A 19607-nucleotide genomic window follows, 5' to 3' on the forward strand; every position below is an offset into this window, starting at 1 on the left:
AAGCGGGCCCTCTGCGCATGCGCACTTCGACAGAAGGGCGTGGTTTAATAGGGCGTATGGGGCTAACCGGTGAGGGGATGTGCCCCCACAGTATAAACGGGCCCTCCTGTGCACGCGCACACTCCGACAGGAAGGCGTGGTTAGATAGGGCGTTCGGGGGTAACCGGGGAGGGGATGTGCCCCCACGGTAAACGGGCCCTCCTGCGCACGCGCACACTCTGACAGGAGGGCGTGGTTAAATAGGGCGTTCTGGGATAACCGGGGAGGGGATGTACCCCCACGGTAAACGGGCCATCCTGTGCACTCCTTCAGGAGGCGTGGTTTAGTGATAAGGATCTGACACCAGTTATTGACCTTGCCGTAGGCCCAAATAGGTACGCAGAAAATTAACTATTGTATAATATAAATTGATATGTTAGTTTTGGATAGGAAATACCTTGTACTAGAAATATGTCAAGGTTAGCCATCTGAAAACCTGTATATATCAATTGTAACATTTTCTGCGTAATTTTGTAAATATTGTTTATTTCAATTTTTTGATTTATTTTGTATATTTTAATGCCAATGCCTTTGCCGTGCAAATTAAAAAGCCAAGATGCCTTTGCCGTGCAAATTGAAAAGTCAAGAGTCATGGGGTGACATGTTGAAATGGTCAAATACAACAAAAATTGTAATTCATAGTAAGGCGTTGAAAATGAAATGAAGGAGAGAGCAAATAGTACGCTCGGGCGCACAAAGCAGGCTGCGGCCGACATTAAGAGCTCGGCATAGCTATTCAAAGATGCCTTCGGAACTCCTGTTGCTTAGGCCCCTGGAGGTCATCCATCCTGCGGCTGTACCGCTTACAGACCAGGAGCAGGCCCCTCCCCAGGGTGCGGCCGGGGCGGGAAGCCTCAGCTCAGCTTACTTTACTTTTATCAGCGCTTCAAGAGAAGCAGCATCCTCGCGGAGCTGTGTGTGGAGAACGAAGAGGCCGACCAGCTGTCCTGTTCGCCAGCCTCTGTGAGTACCTGTTGGTTAGGTGGGGTGAGGGACGTTCCGCGAATATTAGAGCAGTTTAGGTGTGGTCCGGGACTTCCAGGGTTTGTTACACAGCGGTTCGCAGGGACGACACACCCCCTCCCATCTTTTCTTCAGACCGTGCTGCGCTCTCGGTGGGCGTCGGGTTTGTGGTGGCGAGTTGACACTGTTTTTTTTAATATCAAACCCCTTCAAAGTTTAGATGGTTGGGTGTACAAGTAACGCACATTACTTTCTACTCTAATTGGAGTCTAACGAATATTACAAAAGTTTAAAAAAAAAAACAGAGGTTGACTTATTGTAATTTAGCAGCTGGTGATAGGCGACTGGGCAGTATGGACATCAAAGTTATGGTTACAGACAACTGGGTAGTTATAACCGTGAGCCGGTACGGAGTCAGGGAGAGACCGCACAAACGGGCTCCGGGGAGTTGTTGGCTGATGAAAAGCGATAGGAGTCGGCAGGCAAAGTACATTTGCTAGAGACGGCGGGGGAGTCCTCTGATGTAGTGAGGTCGGAGTCAATCTCGAGAACAGATTTTGGGAGCAGAGCTCACACTTTACCGGGGACCATGCCCGCGTAGCTAGCTGGTTCAGTCCAAGGTGTTTCTTTTCATTCTGGTTTATGAAGTACGCCTTTTATATCGGGCTCAACAGAGCGTCAAATCCAGATTGCACCCCTGCTTTGTATGAGCTACTCGCGCGTAGAACCTGGAATCTTGAGAGCTCTGTTTGAAACTGAATCATTCCGCGTTTGTGACCCTTATCCTTTTCTGTTCTCTCCTCCCCACAGCTCTCCTCTTCGCAGCTCTCCTCCTCCTCCCTCTGACCAGAAACCATCATGGCGTGTCTCAAGGTGAGTCTCTCGCCGACGCTGCGAGACGTGTTTCAACTCGCTTCCCTCTATACAAACCTGCAGGGCTTCTGTTTCAAACCGTTATTTTCACTAGATTGTTTCCGTTATGTTGTAACGCGAATTTTTTAACCTTACAAAATGGTCGCGCGTATAGACGCACTGACGTGGCTCGTTTTCTTCCAGGTTTTAGAATAACTTTCTTCGTGTTATGAATCAACCCAAGGAGCGAGGACTGGCTCTGATTCCTAGTCATGTGGACTAGTGTTTCCAACTTCCCGTTGTTTTTTGGCAGACTGCGAATATTTATTTTCATGTGGGTTGGGTGTCTTCCTTTTCCGCCTACCACAGTGAAGGTTTTCAGCAGACTTGGGCTGAGCTTTGTCCCGTGATCGCTCTCAAAGTGGCAGAGCGAGTTTCCTCCAGTCTCTGGCGCCTCTGTATTTCTAGGCATCGGTTATTAACGTACTTGGTTAAAAACGAAAACAACCGCATTGCATTAACCGTTGTTGCATTGAGTACGTTTGTTCACCCATGTTCATGACTTTGTTTCTTTAGCGTCATGAACATGTCATAATGTCAGAATATTCTAAAATTCCACCGACACAACAACGGTCTTAAGTGCTTTTAGCAGTTGCGTTAGAACGATTTTTGGAGTAGGGGTGCTGATAGCAATTTTAATCACTGATCAATATGGTTAGTGAAAAATGCACAAGTATAGTAAAGAAGCCACACCCATTCAACATAGAGCGTGGTAAGGGTGTATTGTGTGTCCAGTTGGGCATTGTAGAGCACGCTTTCGCAAAAATGAGTAAGCCATGGTATTGGTGAGGATTGTCATTTTAAAAATGCACTTTTTCCATTGAAATATTTGTACTGACACGAAGTTTTACTGATAAAACCTAAATGGCACACACATTATAATGCGATGAGATCATGTTTTACCAAAGATTTATAATTTGCTCATCATGTAAAGTGTGGTTTTCCTTTGATCCTATTAAATCTTAGTTTTCGTCACACTTCAGAGTTACATTTGTATTTTTCTAACTGCTGATAGGGCTTGAAATATTTGCTACATCATTTACAGGTATTTAATGTTTTTAAAAATACAAACTGCCATCATTTAGCCTTTCTTTTCATTCCCTGCTTCCCAGCAAGATTGTCAGTTTGCCTTACAAAATCCTTTATCTTTACATTCGGAGAAAGAAAAGTAAACTCCACACTGCACGTTAGAAGAACAAGTACAAATTTTCCAAAAAAAAGCCTGACATTTGACAATCTTTGAAAGCGTAGCAAATGTGACCAGATAAAAAACAAAATGTAAAAGCATTTTATTGCTCACTTACTTTCTGAATTCCAGCATGGTTATTTTCGGGCTATTGCATCACCCCTACTTCCAGCGTCTGTGGCTTTTAGTGATAAAACCTACTTTTTAACCTTACATTTTTTAAAGAGGGTGGTATTTAGTGGTTTTGGAGGCTGGTTAGCCCAACCTTCGGACTCATCTCAAACTTCTTTATACTACTCCTTCCAATGCACTATCCTATCTCTCATCCTATACATCTATCAATACATACTTACATCCATCAATACATACTTACATCCACTCTCTCATTTAACCCAAACCCATACCACTACTATGATCGCCAAAATAACCCTTTCTAGTCTTTCTCCTACTCTACCCCTCCTTGCATCTGACACCTCTTTTTACTATACCGATCCCCTAAAACCTTTCTGAACTCTTACCTCTGACTCCTCCCCTCAAACTCCTTTTTACTCATCCAAAAGCCTCCCCCTAAGACCTCTTTTATCCCTCCACTATCCTTTTCAATAAAAATGGGATCTCACTTGCGTGGGTGGGCCAAGTGCCCATGGCAGGGAATGGCCCAAAACGTATAACGTATTGTGGAGACATCAAAATAACCTGGTTTTGTGTGTGTGGGGGGGGGGGGTGGGGGGGAGGGGGGTTGGGGGTGCTTGGGTTGATACCTGGGGTTTTGGCCCCGTATTAGCGGCCATCTAGGGAAACTTACCAAACTCGCATATTTCGGAAAGCGTGACACCCTGGGGAGTTCAGTGAGGTATGGCTTGTGTGGATCACCCAACGTTTTCCTGCCCAGAATACCCTGCAAACCTCAAATTAATATGGCTGACAAAAATCACTTTTTCCACACATTTTTTTGTGGGCTCACTGTGTCTGCACAAATGTCCTACCATCCAGCGTTCCCCTTGGTCTCCCGAGTAAAATTAAACCTCACTTGTGTGGTACTTTGAGTGTGCCCTGGGCTTCTGCGAAACAGCTAACCTGGGCCAATGTTATTTCCCTAAAACTGCATTTAAACAAAACCCAGTTGGCACTCTTTGTCCACATGCCATGAACTGAAGAGTCGACATGGAAAACAGGGATGTGTGCCATGCCTACTACCCTGCAAAAACAACAGTTGAAGGACAGAATGCAGAACCATGTCATACATTCACCCCAGTATAGAGATCTGGGCCTAAATCCATCATTCTTTAGCTCACTCCCCCACCCCAGTTCAGACATGGCTATATGCAAAGCAGCCTTGACCCTGTGCCTCATGTGAACAGTCCAGCCTGAACTGCCAAGCCAGGTCTTCCCTGGACCGGAAACGAGCATCCTAGGACCGGTTTCTGGCTATCAGCCGTCTTCAGCCAGGATAGCTTTACTCCAGTGGAGTGGAGAGCACGGGACAAACATCTGAGCATACCCGTCCCACTCTGGGTGACAAATTCAAAAACAAGAGTTGATGGACAGAATGCAGAACAATATCATACATTCACCCCAGTACAGAGATCTTAGCACTCCGTCCATCATCCCCTTTGGTATCACTATGCCTACTACCCATGCATAGGTCAGCCACCCCTCCAGCTGGGTGCACTATACCAGTGGTGAGGGTACAGGAGCATGAGCCCAGTACCCCTACAGTGTCTACGCCAAATCTTAGACATTGTAAGTGCAGTACTGTTAGAGTATATGGTGTTAAGAGTTTGTCATTACGAACTCCACAGCACCATGAAGGCTTTACTGAAAACGGAGAAGTTTGGCACCAAACTTCTCGGCACATTAAATCCACACTAATGCCAGTGTGGGATTTAATGAAAAATGCACTCGGAGGCCAGCTTAGATATGGCCCCTAAAAAATGACCTACCACTAGTGTCCAGGCTGAGTGGCTGCTTTCTGCTGCCACCACCAGACATGTTTCTGGACCCCTGGGTTGAGAGCCTGCTGCTTTCGGGAATCTGAAACCATGCACATCCTGGGACGAGGTGCCAATCCTCCTGACCCAGGATGGACAGGGTCCACGAAGGGGAAGCTGCAAAGGCTTGCCGCCTTTGTGAGCCACCCCAGGCCTTTGCTGCTTCCAGCAACTGACCCCCACCAGTTCTGACCTAGATTTTGGACGGGAGAATCAACAGAAAAACCAAGTGAGGAAGAAAGGTATGCCCACTTTTGCCAACCCCACCTCTCAGGTGGGGGAGGCCAGGTGAAGTATAACTCACTTCCCGCCATCTTGCAGATGCAGGGGGATGCAGCCAACCAGAGTGAGGCATATGCTCCCCTCCCACTGGAGGATGTCATACTAGAGGGTGTACCCACCCCAAGGAAGGAACCTGTTGGTCCCGACCTTTACTTACCTCTAACAACCCTAAATCTAGTATTTAGGGCAACCCTTAATAGTCTCTCCTTAGAGAAGTATCAACAAGAAGGACTGAAGAAGCTGTGCTGAAACTAAGAGGAGTATGATGCCCACTAACTTGGCCCCAGCCCTACCGACCTGTCCCCACCTCCAATCTGCTCCAGCCAAATCCTAGTGTGTCCTGCAGCCAGCAGCCTGAAGGACCTGCCCTGCCTACTAAGCCAAGAACTTGGTCTCCTGTGAGCATCGGATTTGCTCACCCACAGACTCTGGGCCCCACCCACAACTGCAAGTCTGCACCACTCTGCACCCGACACCCACGGCCGAGTTTGAGTGGTCCAACAACACAAGGTGGTCTCCCCTGCAATCCTGATCTGTGATCTCTGACCTGCCTCAAATCTCCAAGCGGCCTTTCTGGAACACTTGTGCCACCCCTCCACCCCCAACCGTGTCCGTAGCTGGTAAGAAAAGCCTATGCCTAAAGAAACCCCTGCACCCGATGTCCCACGGCATCCCAACTTACCTCTCCATTGGTAATCACCTCCAGAAGATCTTTGTCGCCAAGCCCGCAGTCTTTGTTGCAAATGGAGAATTCCCATTAAAATCAACATGGCACCCAACGCCTAAACAGCACCCTACATCCAGTCGCCCCAGCGCTGCTGTGGATGCTAAGGGAATGCAATTGTCAACCACATGTTTGAAAATTTAGCGTGCTTAAAGGTAGAATGCAACATCCTGGGACATTCTGAAACTGGGTATAAGGTCAGCCACAAGTACCTGTTACCCTAAATTTCTCTTGTGCGCACTTGTGTGTTATCACAGGTGTTTTGCACATAAAATCGTGCGCTCATATGTCCCACACAACATCAATTTCTTTACATATACGTTATAAACTTATTTCACCCAAGTGTTATCACACAGGGCACACCTTGTCCACTGGTGATAAACTGTATATAATGTCCTACTCATCGGAACTCTTTCGAAGAACAAAATGAAAGTGCATTGGAATCCAAATATTTTCCCAACTCCTATCATACGAGAGCTGTATTTAAATTTATTTACCCAACACATGACAGGCCTCCCGAGTATACGGTCTGCATAGGTTCAGTTTAAAAATTGTATATTTATTAATTTATTTTTCAAATTTTTAAAGCGCGCTGTTACCCGGAGGTGTCCTGGCGCTGGGTGATCACTGGTGTGCGTATGCTGAGGAATTGGTGAGTAAAGAGCCACGTCTTGAGGGCTCTCCTGAATGCCAGCAGGTCAGCGATCTGTCTGAGGCTCTGCGGCAGTGCGTTCCAGGCCTTAGCCGCACCCAGAGAAAAGCTCCTGCCCCCCCAGCGAGCTTTCCTGACTCTTGGGACTATCACCAGCCCCTGCTCAGCTGACCTTAGGGATCTTGCAGGCTTGTACCAATGGAAGAGCTGCTTCATACATTGGGGGCCTAGGCCATGCAGTGCCTTGAAGATCACGCAGAGTGCTTTGAAAACTATTCTTTTACGAACTGGTAACCAGTGTAGCTTCACCAGGTCCTGTGCTACCGAGGCAAACTTGGGTGTGCCCGTGATCAGGCTGGCTGCTGCGTTCTGCAGGATCTGGAGTTTATTTAGCAGCCCCTGTTGGGCATTCAGCAGGAGGCTGTTGCAGTAATCCAGTCGGGACATCACCAATCCTGTTACCACTGTCTTCCTATGTTCATCCGCTAGAAACTGCAGAACTTTCTGAATGGTTTTTAGCACATAGTGGGTTGTTGAGGATAGTGCGTTAATTTGTGGTCTGAAGGACACAGAATCGTCCATTAGTACACCCAGGTTTTTAAACTTCGCCATCGGTGACGGGGGGGGGGGGGGGGTCCCCATTTCCTCTGGGCACCATCTTGGGGACCAGAAGTTGTCTTTGGACCCAAATATCAACACTACCGTCTTTGCTGAGTTGAGTTTAAGACAGTTTTGTGCCATCCAATTGCTAACCTCCCGCATGCAGCCTCTGAACCGGTCTGCTGTGCTTTCTGTTTCACCCGGGAGCAGCGACACCACAATCTGCGTGTCGTCTGCATACGATGTAAGGTTAAAACCAAAGGATCGAATCACTGGCGCCAGGGTGGAGACATACACATGAAAGAGTCGGACTCGGGGTGACCCCTAGGGAACACTGCATGGAAGCACAAATGGGTGGGATTCAAAGTCCCCCAGGGCCACCGTCTGAGTCCTGCTGGATAGGAAGGACTGCAAGTTCTTAAGTGCCTTTCCTTGAATTCCACAGGCACCCAACTAGTCCACCAATACTTGTGGTGGACCGCGTTGAAGGCCACGGACAAGTCCAGCAGGATCAGAGCGGCTCTGCCACCTCCATCCATCACTATTCTTATGTCTTCAGCAGACTTGATCAGTGCCGATTCCGTGCTGTGCCCCGCCCGGAATCCGTGCTGAGATGGATCTAGACGTTCTCCTGTCCTCAGGGACGGTGCTCAGCTGCGTGTTTAGTATGCCCTCCATGATTTTGGCTGGGAAGGGGTAATCTGGCGATGGGCCGATAGTTTTTAAGGTCGGTTACATCGAGGTTAGATTTTTTAAGAAGGGGCAAAATGGATGCTCGCTTCCATCGTGAGGGGAATTCCCCGCTATCAAGCATGTTGTTAAACAGGGGGGTAAGTCCTGCAGCAATGGTAGAGGGTGCTAATTTTGCAATTGTGGCTGGGCAAGGGTCATGAGGGGAGCCTGATTTTATCCTTTGTAGTCGGTTTGCTACCTCCTCCTCGCTAATTGGAGTGAACTTAAGTAGTTTTTCCATTTTGCTATCAATCTCTGGGCCTGCGTTGGGGGCAGGAGTCCTGACTAGGTTGTCTAGTGGGTAGAAAATCTTTTCCACCTTTCCCAAAAAGAACTTGGCCAGGTTTTCACATAGTTGGGGGCTAGGGGGTATCTCCACTGGTTTGGAGGCAGCTAGAGATGGCACAGTGAAAAATAGTTCCTTTGGGGAGTTGCTAGCCTCCTTGATCCGTTTCGTGAAGAACGCACGTTTAGCCAATCGAATCATCTCTTTATAAACTCTCAGCTCGGCATTGAGTAATCTTTTGTCCGCCTCCCTGTAGTTTGTCTGCCAGGATCTTCCCAGTTTTTTACAGAGAACTTATGGTCTCTGATCTGAAAACCAGGGGGCAGAAGGTTTTGAGCGCGTGGAATGATACATTTTAGGGGGAGCCAGATGCAATCATGCTGCCTCGAGCCAATTGGTGTAGGCTGAGGCCGCCTCCTCCACATTTCCTGAGGGGGGCGACATAGATGTTCTCAGTATGTCCTCAAGCGCTTCACATTTTATGCTTTTGCATTTCCTGATCTTTCTTGGTGGGATTTTAACTTTGCAGACTTTCGAAGGGGGAGCTAGAGTAATTTTAAAGTGGACTGCGGCGTGGTCAGACCAGAAGACCAGCTGCACTGTTGTGATTTCTAGGTTGGGATGGTTAGAAAAAATACCATCTAGGGTGTGTCCTGCCTTATATGTCGGACCACAGACCCTTTGCTTCAATTCCTCCCCGTGCAGCAGTTCAATCGGATCCTGAGTATCTGAGTCTGAACCGCACTCAAGATGAAAATTAAAATCTCCTAGTAATGTAAAGGACTGAGCGCATACCACTGCTTCGAGTAGACTGCTCAGAGCTGTAAAAAAAGGGGGCTTTAGTCCCCGGGGGCCTATAGAGTAGACAGCCTCTGAGGGTTTGGTGATCAGATAATGTAAAATTAAAAGCAAGTGCTTCGTCTAAGTCAGTTGCTACAGGCTGGAAGGACCCTCTAACTGATTTATGGTAAATAATAACCAGGCCTCCGCCTCTCTTCCTTTCTCTATTTTGCATAAAACAATCATAATCCGGGGGGGGGGGGGGGGGGGGGGGAGGGGTTGGGTGGCTTTAACGATGTCTGGGCCCGAGGCTGCGTCTGTCCAGGATTCTGTAATGAATGCTATCATCACTTTAGAATCCAGTATTAGATCAAATGGGTCAATATATAGCTATGTATCTGTGTAAAAAAGAAAATATTTATTTGTTGTATAAGATTAATTTACATGAACCTACATTGTCATCACCACCTCATACCATATATAAGCTAGCATGGTTTGTAATATCAGCTGTCAGACAAAATTTCAGTCTCCGAAAATAATCACATGATGATGTATAGTTTTCATCTTCTGTAATGAAGCCATAAGAGATTTAGTGAGCTATTTACGTTCACAATATTAGTTTCAAGATATATATTAGATATTTAGAATTCAAGGTCCAAGATATATATTAGATATTTAGAATTCAAGGTCCGTATTGCTAGTTTATTTCATCCCAAGCCAAATCTTTTACTAGTCTCACTTACTACATGGCTTTGTGCGCGACAAAGCAGCTAAATTGAAAAGTGTAATATTGCATGATGTTGAAACAAAAATGCACAGGTGCACCACAAACAATCATTCAAATTAGGACTCGTTTTAGTCTTCACAAAACAATAGCTAGTAAAAGTCAGATCTTCAATTTAAGTTTTTATTCCATTTTATTGTTGTGTGGAAAGAACAATACAGCCGACGCGTTTCGTCCTGCTATAGGACTTCTTCATGGCGAGGATTCCAATGTATATGCGATCTGTCGGGCGGTACCATCAATAAAAAAAGGAACTATATCTCCGAAGTGAATTATATTTCAAGAGACTATCCACGTGTTGAGTACAATAAATCAGAGATGAATATACGCTCTGAGTTGGGGGTCTGTCAATACCCTCTTCTAATGTTGATTGAATTCCGAAAGTTGAACTTGAAGACCATTAATGGCAGTAGTCAGTCTTTGAGTAATCATCAGTCTGACGGAGTAATCATTTATGTGCTGGATATGAAGGCTTATCCTTATTAGGGGACACATATAGTTAAACAGCAGACAAAGATGCCAGAGGTAGCCCAATTGAGTATGAGGGACAGGGTCGCAAAGTGATAAGAGCGATCCTACGGGACCCTAACAGGACGAAACGCGTCTGCTGTATTCGTTCCACACAAGAAAATGAAATAAAAGAACTTAAATTGAAGATCTGACTTTTGCTATCTATTTTGTGAACACTAAAACGAGTCCTACTTTGAATCGTTGTTTATGTGGTGCACCTGTGTATTTTTGTTTCAAATTGTTAAAATTCCTGAGGGAATAGGTACTGTGACAGTGGGGGTCATTCGGTGTGCACACTGACCCCCATAAGAATAGAAGGGGCAAGACTTTTTGGAGCAATATTAGGTTAGGTGCTGGCAGTGAGAAGGCTTCACTGTCCTCCCAATTTTTTTTTTATTGCATGATGTTGCTGGAACTCTACATGCAACTCGTTTGTCACTGTTTGTATTCCTTAATAGCTATTGTAATCAAAGTCCATCAAATAAGTATTGCAGGAACTTTTACATTAAATCTGTGTCATAACTGCAGTCACTAATGTGCAGCTCACACTCAAGTGCACCTAATGGGGGACTACTCGGTTTCGCACATACTAATTTAGCCAAACTCCAGTTTCCTGACCTATATTCTTACCCAGGGGAGAGTAGTCCCACCACTTTGTTGACTCGTCTAGATTGTCTGCGTTCCCAGTGGGTGCCATCTTGTAGTTTCTTATTATACTCAATAAAATTATGTGATTCGCGTGCTGACTAACTTCCTGTTCTCAAACTTTGGCTACCTAATCAATAAAAGAGCATCTATCTTGGAATGTTACGGCTGCGTCACTCATTTAATGCAAAACTAATTTGCATCTCATTATTGCTACAACTAAGGTGTTTATGGTGGCTAAAGAACCCCTAAAAATATAATCCTATATGGTATGAAGTATTCTGTTGGTCTAAGTGCATATGTATACTACTAATATATGATGGTGTATATAAATAGTCCGTACAACCGGTGATATTTAAGACAGACTAAAAGTCCACAAGTTGACAGAACCGAGGGGTGCAGCAAAAGTATAGCTCCAAAAAACAATGTTGAATAACACCTCATTCTATATTATCTTGAACGTAGACTAGTTGGTTGCTTTCAAACAGTAAGAAAGGAAGTGTAAATGATCATTTGTTTAGTAGAAGTGCTCTATCCAACCACGAGGTACTGTAGGTTCACTTCAAGTTTTCTAAAAAAAAAAAATAAATTGGTGGTTTATTCCATAAGGTGAATCAAAAAAACAGACCTACAGATGTTCCCACGTTTGCAGAGAGGAAGGGGAAACTGCAATATCTTAACATGTTCGATTGAAAACAGCAAAATATGTATTGTTTTGCTTGACATTCATAGTGCCCATATTAAATATTGATTAGTGATAGTTTCTGATAAAAATCCAACCTGTCTATTATTCAAATTCAGTACTTTAATACATCACTTCTCCCAATTTATTCACCTAGAAAATAATGCAGCTTATAATCGGACTTATTAATCACAACAACCCCCTCCATGCTTCCCCGATGACTAAAGTGTCATCCTCCTGTAATAGTTTCAATGCCATCTTTTCAGCTCACCCCTAATATTAACCAGAAATCATCCCTCCTTTTCTTTTTTGTGAACTTGTCTGACATCAAATCAAGATCCTTGCATACTTTTTTTTATAAACTGGTCCCATATATTATCTGCAGGGAGATTAGGGGGCCATTTTGATTTTGCTTTAAGCCCAGTTTTTTTGCAGTGGCCAGTATCTATCCCTAGTTTCATGGCAATGTCTCCAACGCGGAGGCTCCTTAATCTTCTGTTAAGGAGAGAATTGTGGTAGTATCGTTATATTGTGTAGATGGGTCACAAAATAGGGGGTGATAACTCCCAGGTGTGTGTTTTTTTTTTTTTTTTTTTTTTTTTCCAGGCATCTCATTGATAACATTTTTTAGTTTCAGTCTACGCAAAGTAGAGAGAGAATGGTGGGGGAGATTTTCAGGAATACAGGGAGTACTATATCTAATATAGCGAGGAATGAACGACTTAAGAGACGGTTAAGGGATTTGAAAAACTCTAAATGAATGAACAATCCAAATGGTGGGATGCTGCCACCCTAAAACAATATATTAAGCACAATATCTAGAGGACCGAGGTCCCAAATATTTTAATACCTATGATGACCCAGAGGAAGATATTCTTTTAAGCAGGGAAATGGAGCTGGTTAACAATCCAGTTAATTTCGATAGAGAATCTCATTTCTAATGCAGAGAGTAAGGTGGCTAAATTACAAGAGATGTGATTTGTAAATTTAAATCCAACAGATGACTCCGCGGGAACCTAAACAAAAAAACGATTAAATTCTCAATAGTGTATTATAGAAACACCAGGATGATATTAAAATACGCATGGCAGAAAACTAAAAAAAGGATGAGCGCGACTACCCGAGAGGAAAAGAGTTCACGTTTGTGAGAAAGTTTGATCATTTAGTTGGTAAGAAACTTACTGGGGAGACTAGTATTCCAACAGATACTAGCAATCGTTCCTCAAGTATACCATCCAGGGACAGAGTATCCCTGACCTGGAGAGGGATAATCGGATATTGGCAAAAGTAGTTTAGTAGAGGAACTCAAACATATAAAAATAAGCAATCTGAATTTGAATACCCGCCCTAGAAACAGACACGGAGAGGGAACAAACATTCGAGACCAATTCAGAGAGAGAACTGGGATGCAAACACTATCCTGGAACTGGAGGTAATAGATGTTTTTTAGAGAGAGAGGAGAACATCGGAGTTGAAAATTGCCCATGTATCGGATAAAATGCTCACGCCTGACATAAAAAAAAAGTACTTATGAAAGGTCTTGGTTTTTGTCCTGCTGTGAATCTAGAATTTGACCTGGCTAAAATTGACATCTAAAAAGTTTGTGTATAGACTGCCGCTCTCCCCAAAAAAGGAAAATATATATATTTCATTTGCCACCCATTATATGCTTATGAAAACTGGGAGTTTTGCGCCCCCCCCCCCCCTTTAATTTATGACTTATCTTTACAAGATGTAATCAATACTACCACACTAAGCTCCTTAACAGCAGAAGATGAAGGAGCCTCCACTGTTAGAGACTTGGTCATGGAACTAGGGATAGATATTCGCCACAGCAAAGAAACTGAGCTTAAACCAAATTCGAAAAGAACCCCTAATCTCCCTGCAGAAAACATGTGACCTGTTTTTAAAATGTATGCAAGGATCTTGATTTGATGTCAAACAAGTACACTAAAAAGAAAAGAGATGATTACTGATTAATATTATGTGAGCTGAAAAGATGACATTGAAACTATTCACTGTGATACGTGTTGGGCTATTTTTGAATCAATATCAAGCTTAATGTAGTAGTGCGCACCCGTTCTTCCCAGCCACCAGTCTGTTTGAAATCCCTGAGCTTGTCAGGGGTGCTTCATGCTCTGACTGTCGCTGTGGAATGTTGGCGCAGAGGCAGCATGATGCTGCATGCTTTGGCCTTTCCCATCTGCAGTTTTATGAGTAAAAATAAATGTAAATCCATATTTGTAAAGCGTGAACTACTCACCCTTACGGGTCGGCGCTGGAGGCCGTTGTGGAAATTCAGTGTGCTATAGCCCAGAGTCACATCGTGCAGAGCTGTGCTGCAGCCAAGGATCGAAAGGTGAACCCTGCGCTCCTTTTGCTAGGCCTGTGGTGCTTGCTATGCCATAGCACCCAGTGTTTTGGGTGGTAATCGTTGAGTCCTGTGCAGAGCCTGAGCGCATCCTGCTTGCCCAATCTTTTCATCAGTCCTATTAGTCGGTCAGTGGGGATTTATTGTTGCCCCATTCTGTCGCTACAGTTTCCATCTTGACCCCTCTATTTGGCATGTACTCTTTATTTTGGGTGTCTGGTTGTCCTTGGATCAAAACATGGTTGGTGGCCTTTAGACAACATTCACGGCCTCTAATGCTTGGGCTATATCATTTGGGGCAGTCTCTGCTTGATTCTTGGTGCTGGGTTTTTGCAACTCTAGCAAAAGTTTGCCAGAGGGGGGGGGTCGAAGGTGTTGTTTCCTGCTCCTGGTGGGGCTACCAGCTAGTTTCCTGGTTTGTCAGTGGCTATAATTTGCCACGGTCTGCTCTTCATGGCCAGATGATTCCACTGGTTCCAGACCTGGAATGTGTTCTTTCAGGATGGGATGGTCTGTCTCCTTGTCCTACAAGTCTTCTTCCAGCACATAGTCTATGCCTTAGAATTTCTTCAACGCTGGGAGAACCAGGGTTTCCCTTGTGGAGGCTACCTTTCCTGTTCTTTCTGTGTGGTGTGGTTTTGGCTCAGGATGGGTGTGGTGCTGGATGTCCACTCTTATTATATTGGTAGGCGGTGTCCCTACAAGGCACAGGAGCCTCATTATGTAATGGAAATAAGTGAAAATTGGACACTTAGTATTGCAATTCCTGGCAAGTAATGGAAACATTCGTGCTTATGTAGTAATTTGAATAAAAGATTAAATAATTTAATGATAGTGGCTCATGAACTGGTCTGTACCAGCGTGAGTGAACAAAATCACCCGCACTCTCCAAGTTATTAAACACAGTTGAAAAAGGCAGACTGAACAATAGCTTTTCTTAAAGCATACGTTTTCTTAATATGTTGGCCAGCAGAGTGCAGCTTGAGCAGAGAGCTGCAGTAGCCACAAATCATGGGTACCAGCTGCGAGAGGAGGGGAGAGCGGCAGCGGTTTGCTTCGGCGTTTTCCGAAGCCATAAACTGTGAGCCGAGAGCCGCAACCACAGCGAACCAGCGGATTAGCGGGTCAGCGGCCTGTGTCAGTGACCCGTGTTGTCGGGCCGAGGTTGCGGCCGAGGTCGTGGGCGTTGGCGCCACTGCTGGCGAGGTGCAGATGTAGAGCTGTAGCTGAAGCTGTGGAGTTGGAGGAAGGGACGAGGAAGTTTGCCTGGGAGTCTGCTTCAGTTGCAGCTGTTAGTACGGCTTCAGGAGTCAGCCCAGGTCCTAGCATCACCAAAACACCGGCGGCGCCCCTCGGAAGGTGCGAGCAGCGTGAGCGCGAGCTAGTAGCTGTGGACCCGAGGAAAAGCGAAGGGAGAGCTACGGGGTGCACTTTAGCCCGCGTCGTTGATTAAATCCAGGTGAACTGTTGTTGGTTTTTATGGAGTGCCCCTGGGGTGCCTGGAATGCCCCCTCTGCGCCGTTCGCTACGGGAGTGCGACTGCGGACTGCTGCGCTGCTTGTATGACCCTCGGCAGCAGTCGGCGGTAGCGGTTCGGCAAGCAGCAGGAGCCTAACCTGACATGACTTGACCTGAGCTGATCTGCCGGATCCTCCCGAGCTACTGAACAGTGATTCTAGGGCAGCTGCTGCAGGAATCCATAGAGTGGAGTAGCGCTTGGACTTGCAGAGGTGGAGGAGTGGGGCGAAGGCGCCACTGGTGAGCTGCTGCTGTGGTGGTCCTTACCTCGACCCCTGACGCGCGAGCAGAGCCAGTAGGGCTACCAAACTGCCGGATATCACTGGCAGAGCACATGTCCGAGGACCCCTCGCTGTTTCACTGCAGTTTTTGCCGCATCACAGCCTCCTGCTTGTTCAACAAGGCAATAGGTAGTGGTTGAATCGTCAAAGCAGCCACAAAAAGCTACCAGATGTCACATCAAACAGGCGGTCCAATCAGACAACCTTACTAGCGAACAAGCGAGTCGCAGACGTAGCGGATGCAGCTGGGCCAGCTTTGTGCAGCCAAGTGGGGAGCGGCGAAAAATTTTCTCTGTGAACGGTGCAGTGCATTTCTTATGCCCCCTCCAAAACCCATCCATCCATCTATCTAAACTCTTTGAAGCCACTCTTCCAACTTTTCTAACTGTCCTGATTAGAGCTGATTGGACCAACTTGGATCGGCGACCTTCAGAGACAGGGCCTGACGCCTGGGGGCTTGAAGACAGTGGAGAGTGGAGTCACCTAGAGATCAGCGCTGTGTGAGTCTGCATTCCTCTCCCTGCCCTTCGCTCTCGCGAGTCCAGCCTTTGAACTAGCTCCTTAGAGCAAAAGTCAGCACAGCCAAGTGCGCCTCTGAACTTATTGGCTTAAAACTACCGGCCAACTTCAGCATGAGGTCAGGCACAAAAAGGATTCAAATCAAGGAAAAGGCCAAGACCAAGCAGAATTGTGCAGCAATCGCCAACAAAAAGGACAACGGGAATGAAGTCGGTGGGAGCTGGGATCTATCCCTAGGAGAAAGCGAACCGGCTAGCGATCAAGCTCTTCAGGCCGTGAATCCTCGCCCCAACCTTCGACAACCAAAAATCACATCAATATTCAACGTTTTGAAAGATCCACTGTCCACTATCTTTTCGTCTAGTGGAAAAATCCTGGGTCTTCAGGACTCACTACTTCCGTTAGCCCCTTGTGAAGTGCAAAAAGACCAATCCCTGGGCCAAGGAAACGGTACTATGAACTGCTCCGCTACAGCAGATGGCCAACCCGTATCATGCTCATCTGTTGGAGGGAAATTAGGTCCGGCAGGTGAAGGCGAGCTTACAGTTATGGCCATCTGTAGCCCACCAGTCCCACGGTTGAGCGACAGGGGGGTCACGTCTGACCCACATTTATCTTCATCTCCTATGTACACAAACTCCCCACCGTCACCAACTACTTTACCTGTACTAGCAGGGCTCGACAAATCTGAAAAATTGTACTAGTCCTGCAGGCCTAGTAACTTGGAAAATCCCCTCGACCCAACTGCAACCTACTTGACCTCTGTCTTTGAAAACAGAGCAAAAGTGACAAGTTAACAAGATTTAAAGGCATCTTTATTGCTTAGTTCCTTTGTGAGCAATAAAAATGCCTTTAAATCTTGTTATCTTGTCACTTTTGCTCCGTTTTCAAAGGCAGAGGACAAAAGTTAGTTTGTTTCCTACTCGCCAGGAAGGGCGAGTAGGAGCTAAAAATAGCTCGTCCTCATCCATTCTCCCTCGCAAATGCGAGCGGGCGAGTGGATTTGTCGAGCCCTGACTAGTAACCGTTCAGAACCCAAAATACGTTTCGCACAACCTGTAGCGGCAAGGACTATTCTCCATGGCAAGAAGCCCTAAGCAGTGACAACCCACACAATCCAAACAACTCGCTGATCACCGACACAAGCTTTCTGGACCAACTGGACCGCTTAAAACATCTAATGCAAAAGGAAGGCACAGCAAAAGGTCAGATCTTCGATGACCATCTGAAGGAAGACTGGGGAAACACACCAAATCTTGGGAGCGACGGCCCCGCCAACCTAACCTACCTGGGCTCACAGGAGTGGGCTGAACTAGTTGCCTCATATATTCCGTCAATACTGGCTAAACCATCCTCGCCCAGAGAGAATCAATTAAAAAAAACGGGAAATAAAAAGGGGCCTCGAACGGGAGGGTGTCTTCACGGATTCAATCACCTTACCGAATTCCTCTGTCGTCAACCCCCAACAAAAGGCCAAGCCAAAAAAGTTCACTACCAAGGTCTCCAGTATCAGACGTGGCAAACACGTGGGACATTTTGCTAAATACCATGCAACGAACTGTAGACACTCTACATTTTCAATCAGACAAAATGGACTTACAACTGACCATACTTGACACCTTGGCTGCCTTTGTTGGGCGAATAGATGAGAAACGTGGCCAATTGAATTCGCTAATCAGCAGAACCCAGCAAGAGGCAAAGCTAGTGTGCAGCTGTGGGCCTATCATCGATAAACGGTCAGCTCTTCCTGAAATAGTATCCTCTCTAATAGAAGGGTTGCCAAAAGGGCACAACGCAAGGTCCCAGCATATCAATCCCAGTGAAACCGCCTTCCTCAGTCCATCAAATGGAGGGCCTACTACAGCCAGTTCTGCTGACAATGGGGCATTGACGCCGCCATCGGGTGATTGGGTGTAGCCAGCGGGCCACCTGACAACATCTTCTTCTCCATCTTCAAAGAGTAACACTCCACCCCTGAACGAGGGCGGCGGCAGCAAAGGAGGAAAGGCCACAAAAGACTGATAACAAAAAGTGGGTAAACTACTGGCACGCTTATAAAGCCAGGGAAAAGTCAGGAGCAGCAAGACCAAGGCCCAAGAACAGGAACTGACGACAGCAGAGAACTTATCTCTACGGTGCACAGAGCCTCCTCGAACGGAGCACACGTAGTAGCTCCCACAGGGGCATCTACACAGGAGGAGGGGTCGGCCCCGCCTGGTAGCGACACTGCAAACCAAAACACGCTGGAAAACCGCGGCAAGGACAATGAAAACTATGCCAACCCCATTAAACCACCTTCAATATTCGGAACAAGTGGGATACAGTCAAAGCAAAGTTTGGCCTTGGCACAAGAAGGGTCTATCGGCACCTACTGCGAAGGACCCCGAGCTCAAGAACAGAGGACAATAGGACTTCCGTGCCCCCAAACTCAGCTATATTCCACCGTAGCAAATGTCCCCACAGCTTCATCTGCTCCTGTTTTCAAGAATCTCTCCTTTGGGGGCACTCTACCAGGGAACTTACCTCAGCCCGACAATAGTGACTTAAGGACCCAAGTCTATACCCACCTGCCAACAGCTCAGTTGAATGATTCAAGTAGGACTTCTACCATTATCCTCTTCACTCCAGAGTACGAATCAACGGGCCATTCGATATTCTGAATAGAGGCAACTTACTACGACTACTAAGCACCATACCAGCGTTAAACAACATATCCTCAGCCGACCTTCTTTCTATAGAATTTATAAAACCTGACAGGCCACACAGCAACGAAGCGACAAAAGCCACATGGATTTCATCCGAAATCGCAAACAAAATCTTAGAAGAGCAAAATCTCCTCAAAGAATGGGGGATTAAATCTGCCCTTTACCACCACATAGGATACCCGCTCCCCCTGCTTGAGAGACCCAAGGTTGGAGTATTTACAACAACTTTGAAAACAAGGTCGGTGCTGAAGGGTGCATTGGGTCGCTCTCCGACAACCAACCAGGCGTCTGGGGTTAAAAATAGCTTAATGATTGCAAACTCTTATAGCTCGGTAGAAGATCGACTCTTCAGAATATGCAACACATCATGCAACTGCCAATGACCAGGAAACCTAACGGAGTCAGGCCTACGCTCAGCCCCCTCACGTTTGGAACTATGCTCGTG

General features: G+C 46.1%; 1 protein-coding gene across 2 annotated transcripts in view; it reads left to right on the forward strand.

Moving 5' to 3' along the window:
- The first annotated feature begins 805 nt into the window (after nucleotides 1-805).
- ANXA5 (annexin A5) overlaps nucleotides 806-19607 on the forward strand; it is an 846782-nt gene continuing 827980 nt past the window's right edge. Inside the window, exons 1-2 of one of the 2 annotated variants that reach the window (XM_086962217.1) lie at nucleotides 806-1002; nucleotides 1813-1875. In XM_086962217.1, the coding sequence (XP_086818343.1) occupies nucleotides 1861-1875 (15 nt within the window). In that variant the 5' untranslated portion in view covers nucleotides 806-1002; nucleotides 1813-1860. The remainder of the gene's footprint in view (nucleotides 1003-1812; nucleotides 1876-19607) is intronic. The other variant, XM_086962218.1, reaches the window with a different exon arrangement.

The sequence above is a fragment of the Lissotriton vulgaris genome, chromosome 3_1, assembly GCF_964263255.1.
Source record: "Lissotriton vulgaris chromosome 3_1, aLisVul1.2, whole genome shotgun sequence".
Classification (NCBI taxonomy): domain Eukaryota; kingdom Metazoa; phylum Chordata; class Amphibia; order Caudata; family Salamandridae; genus Lissotriton; species Lissotriton vulgaris.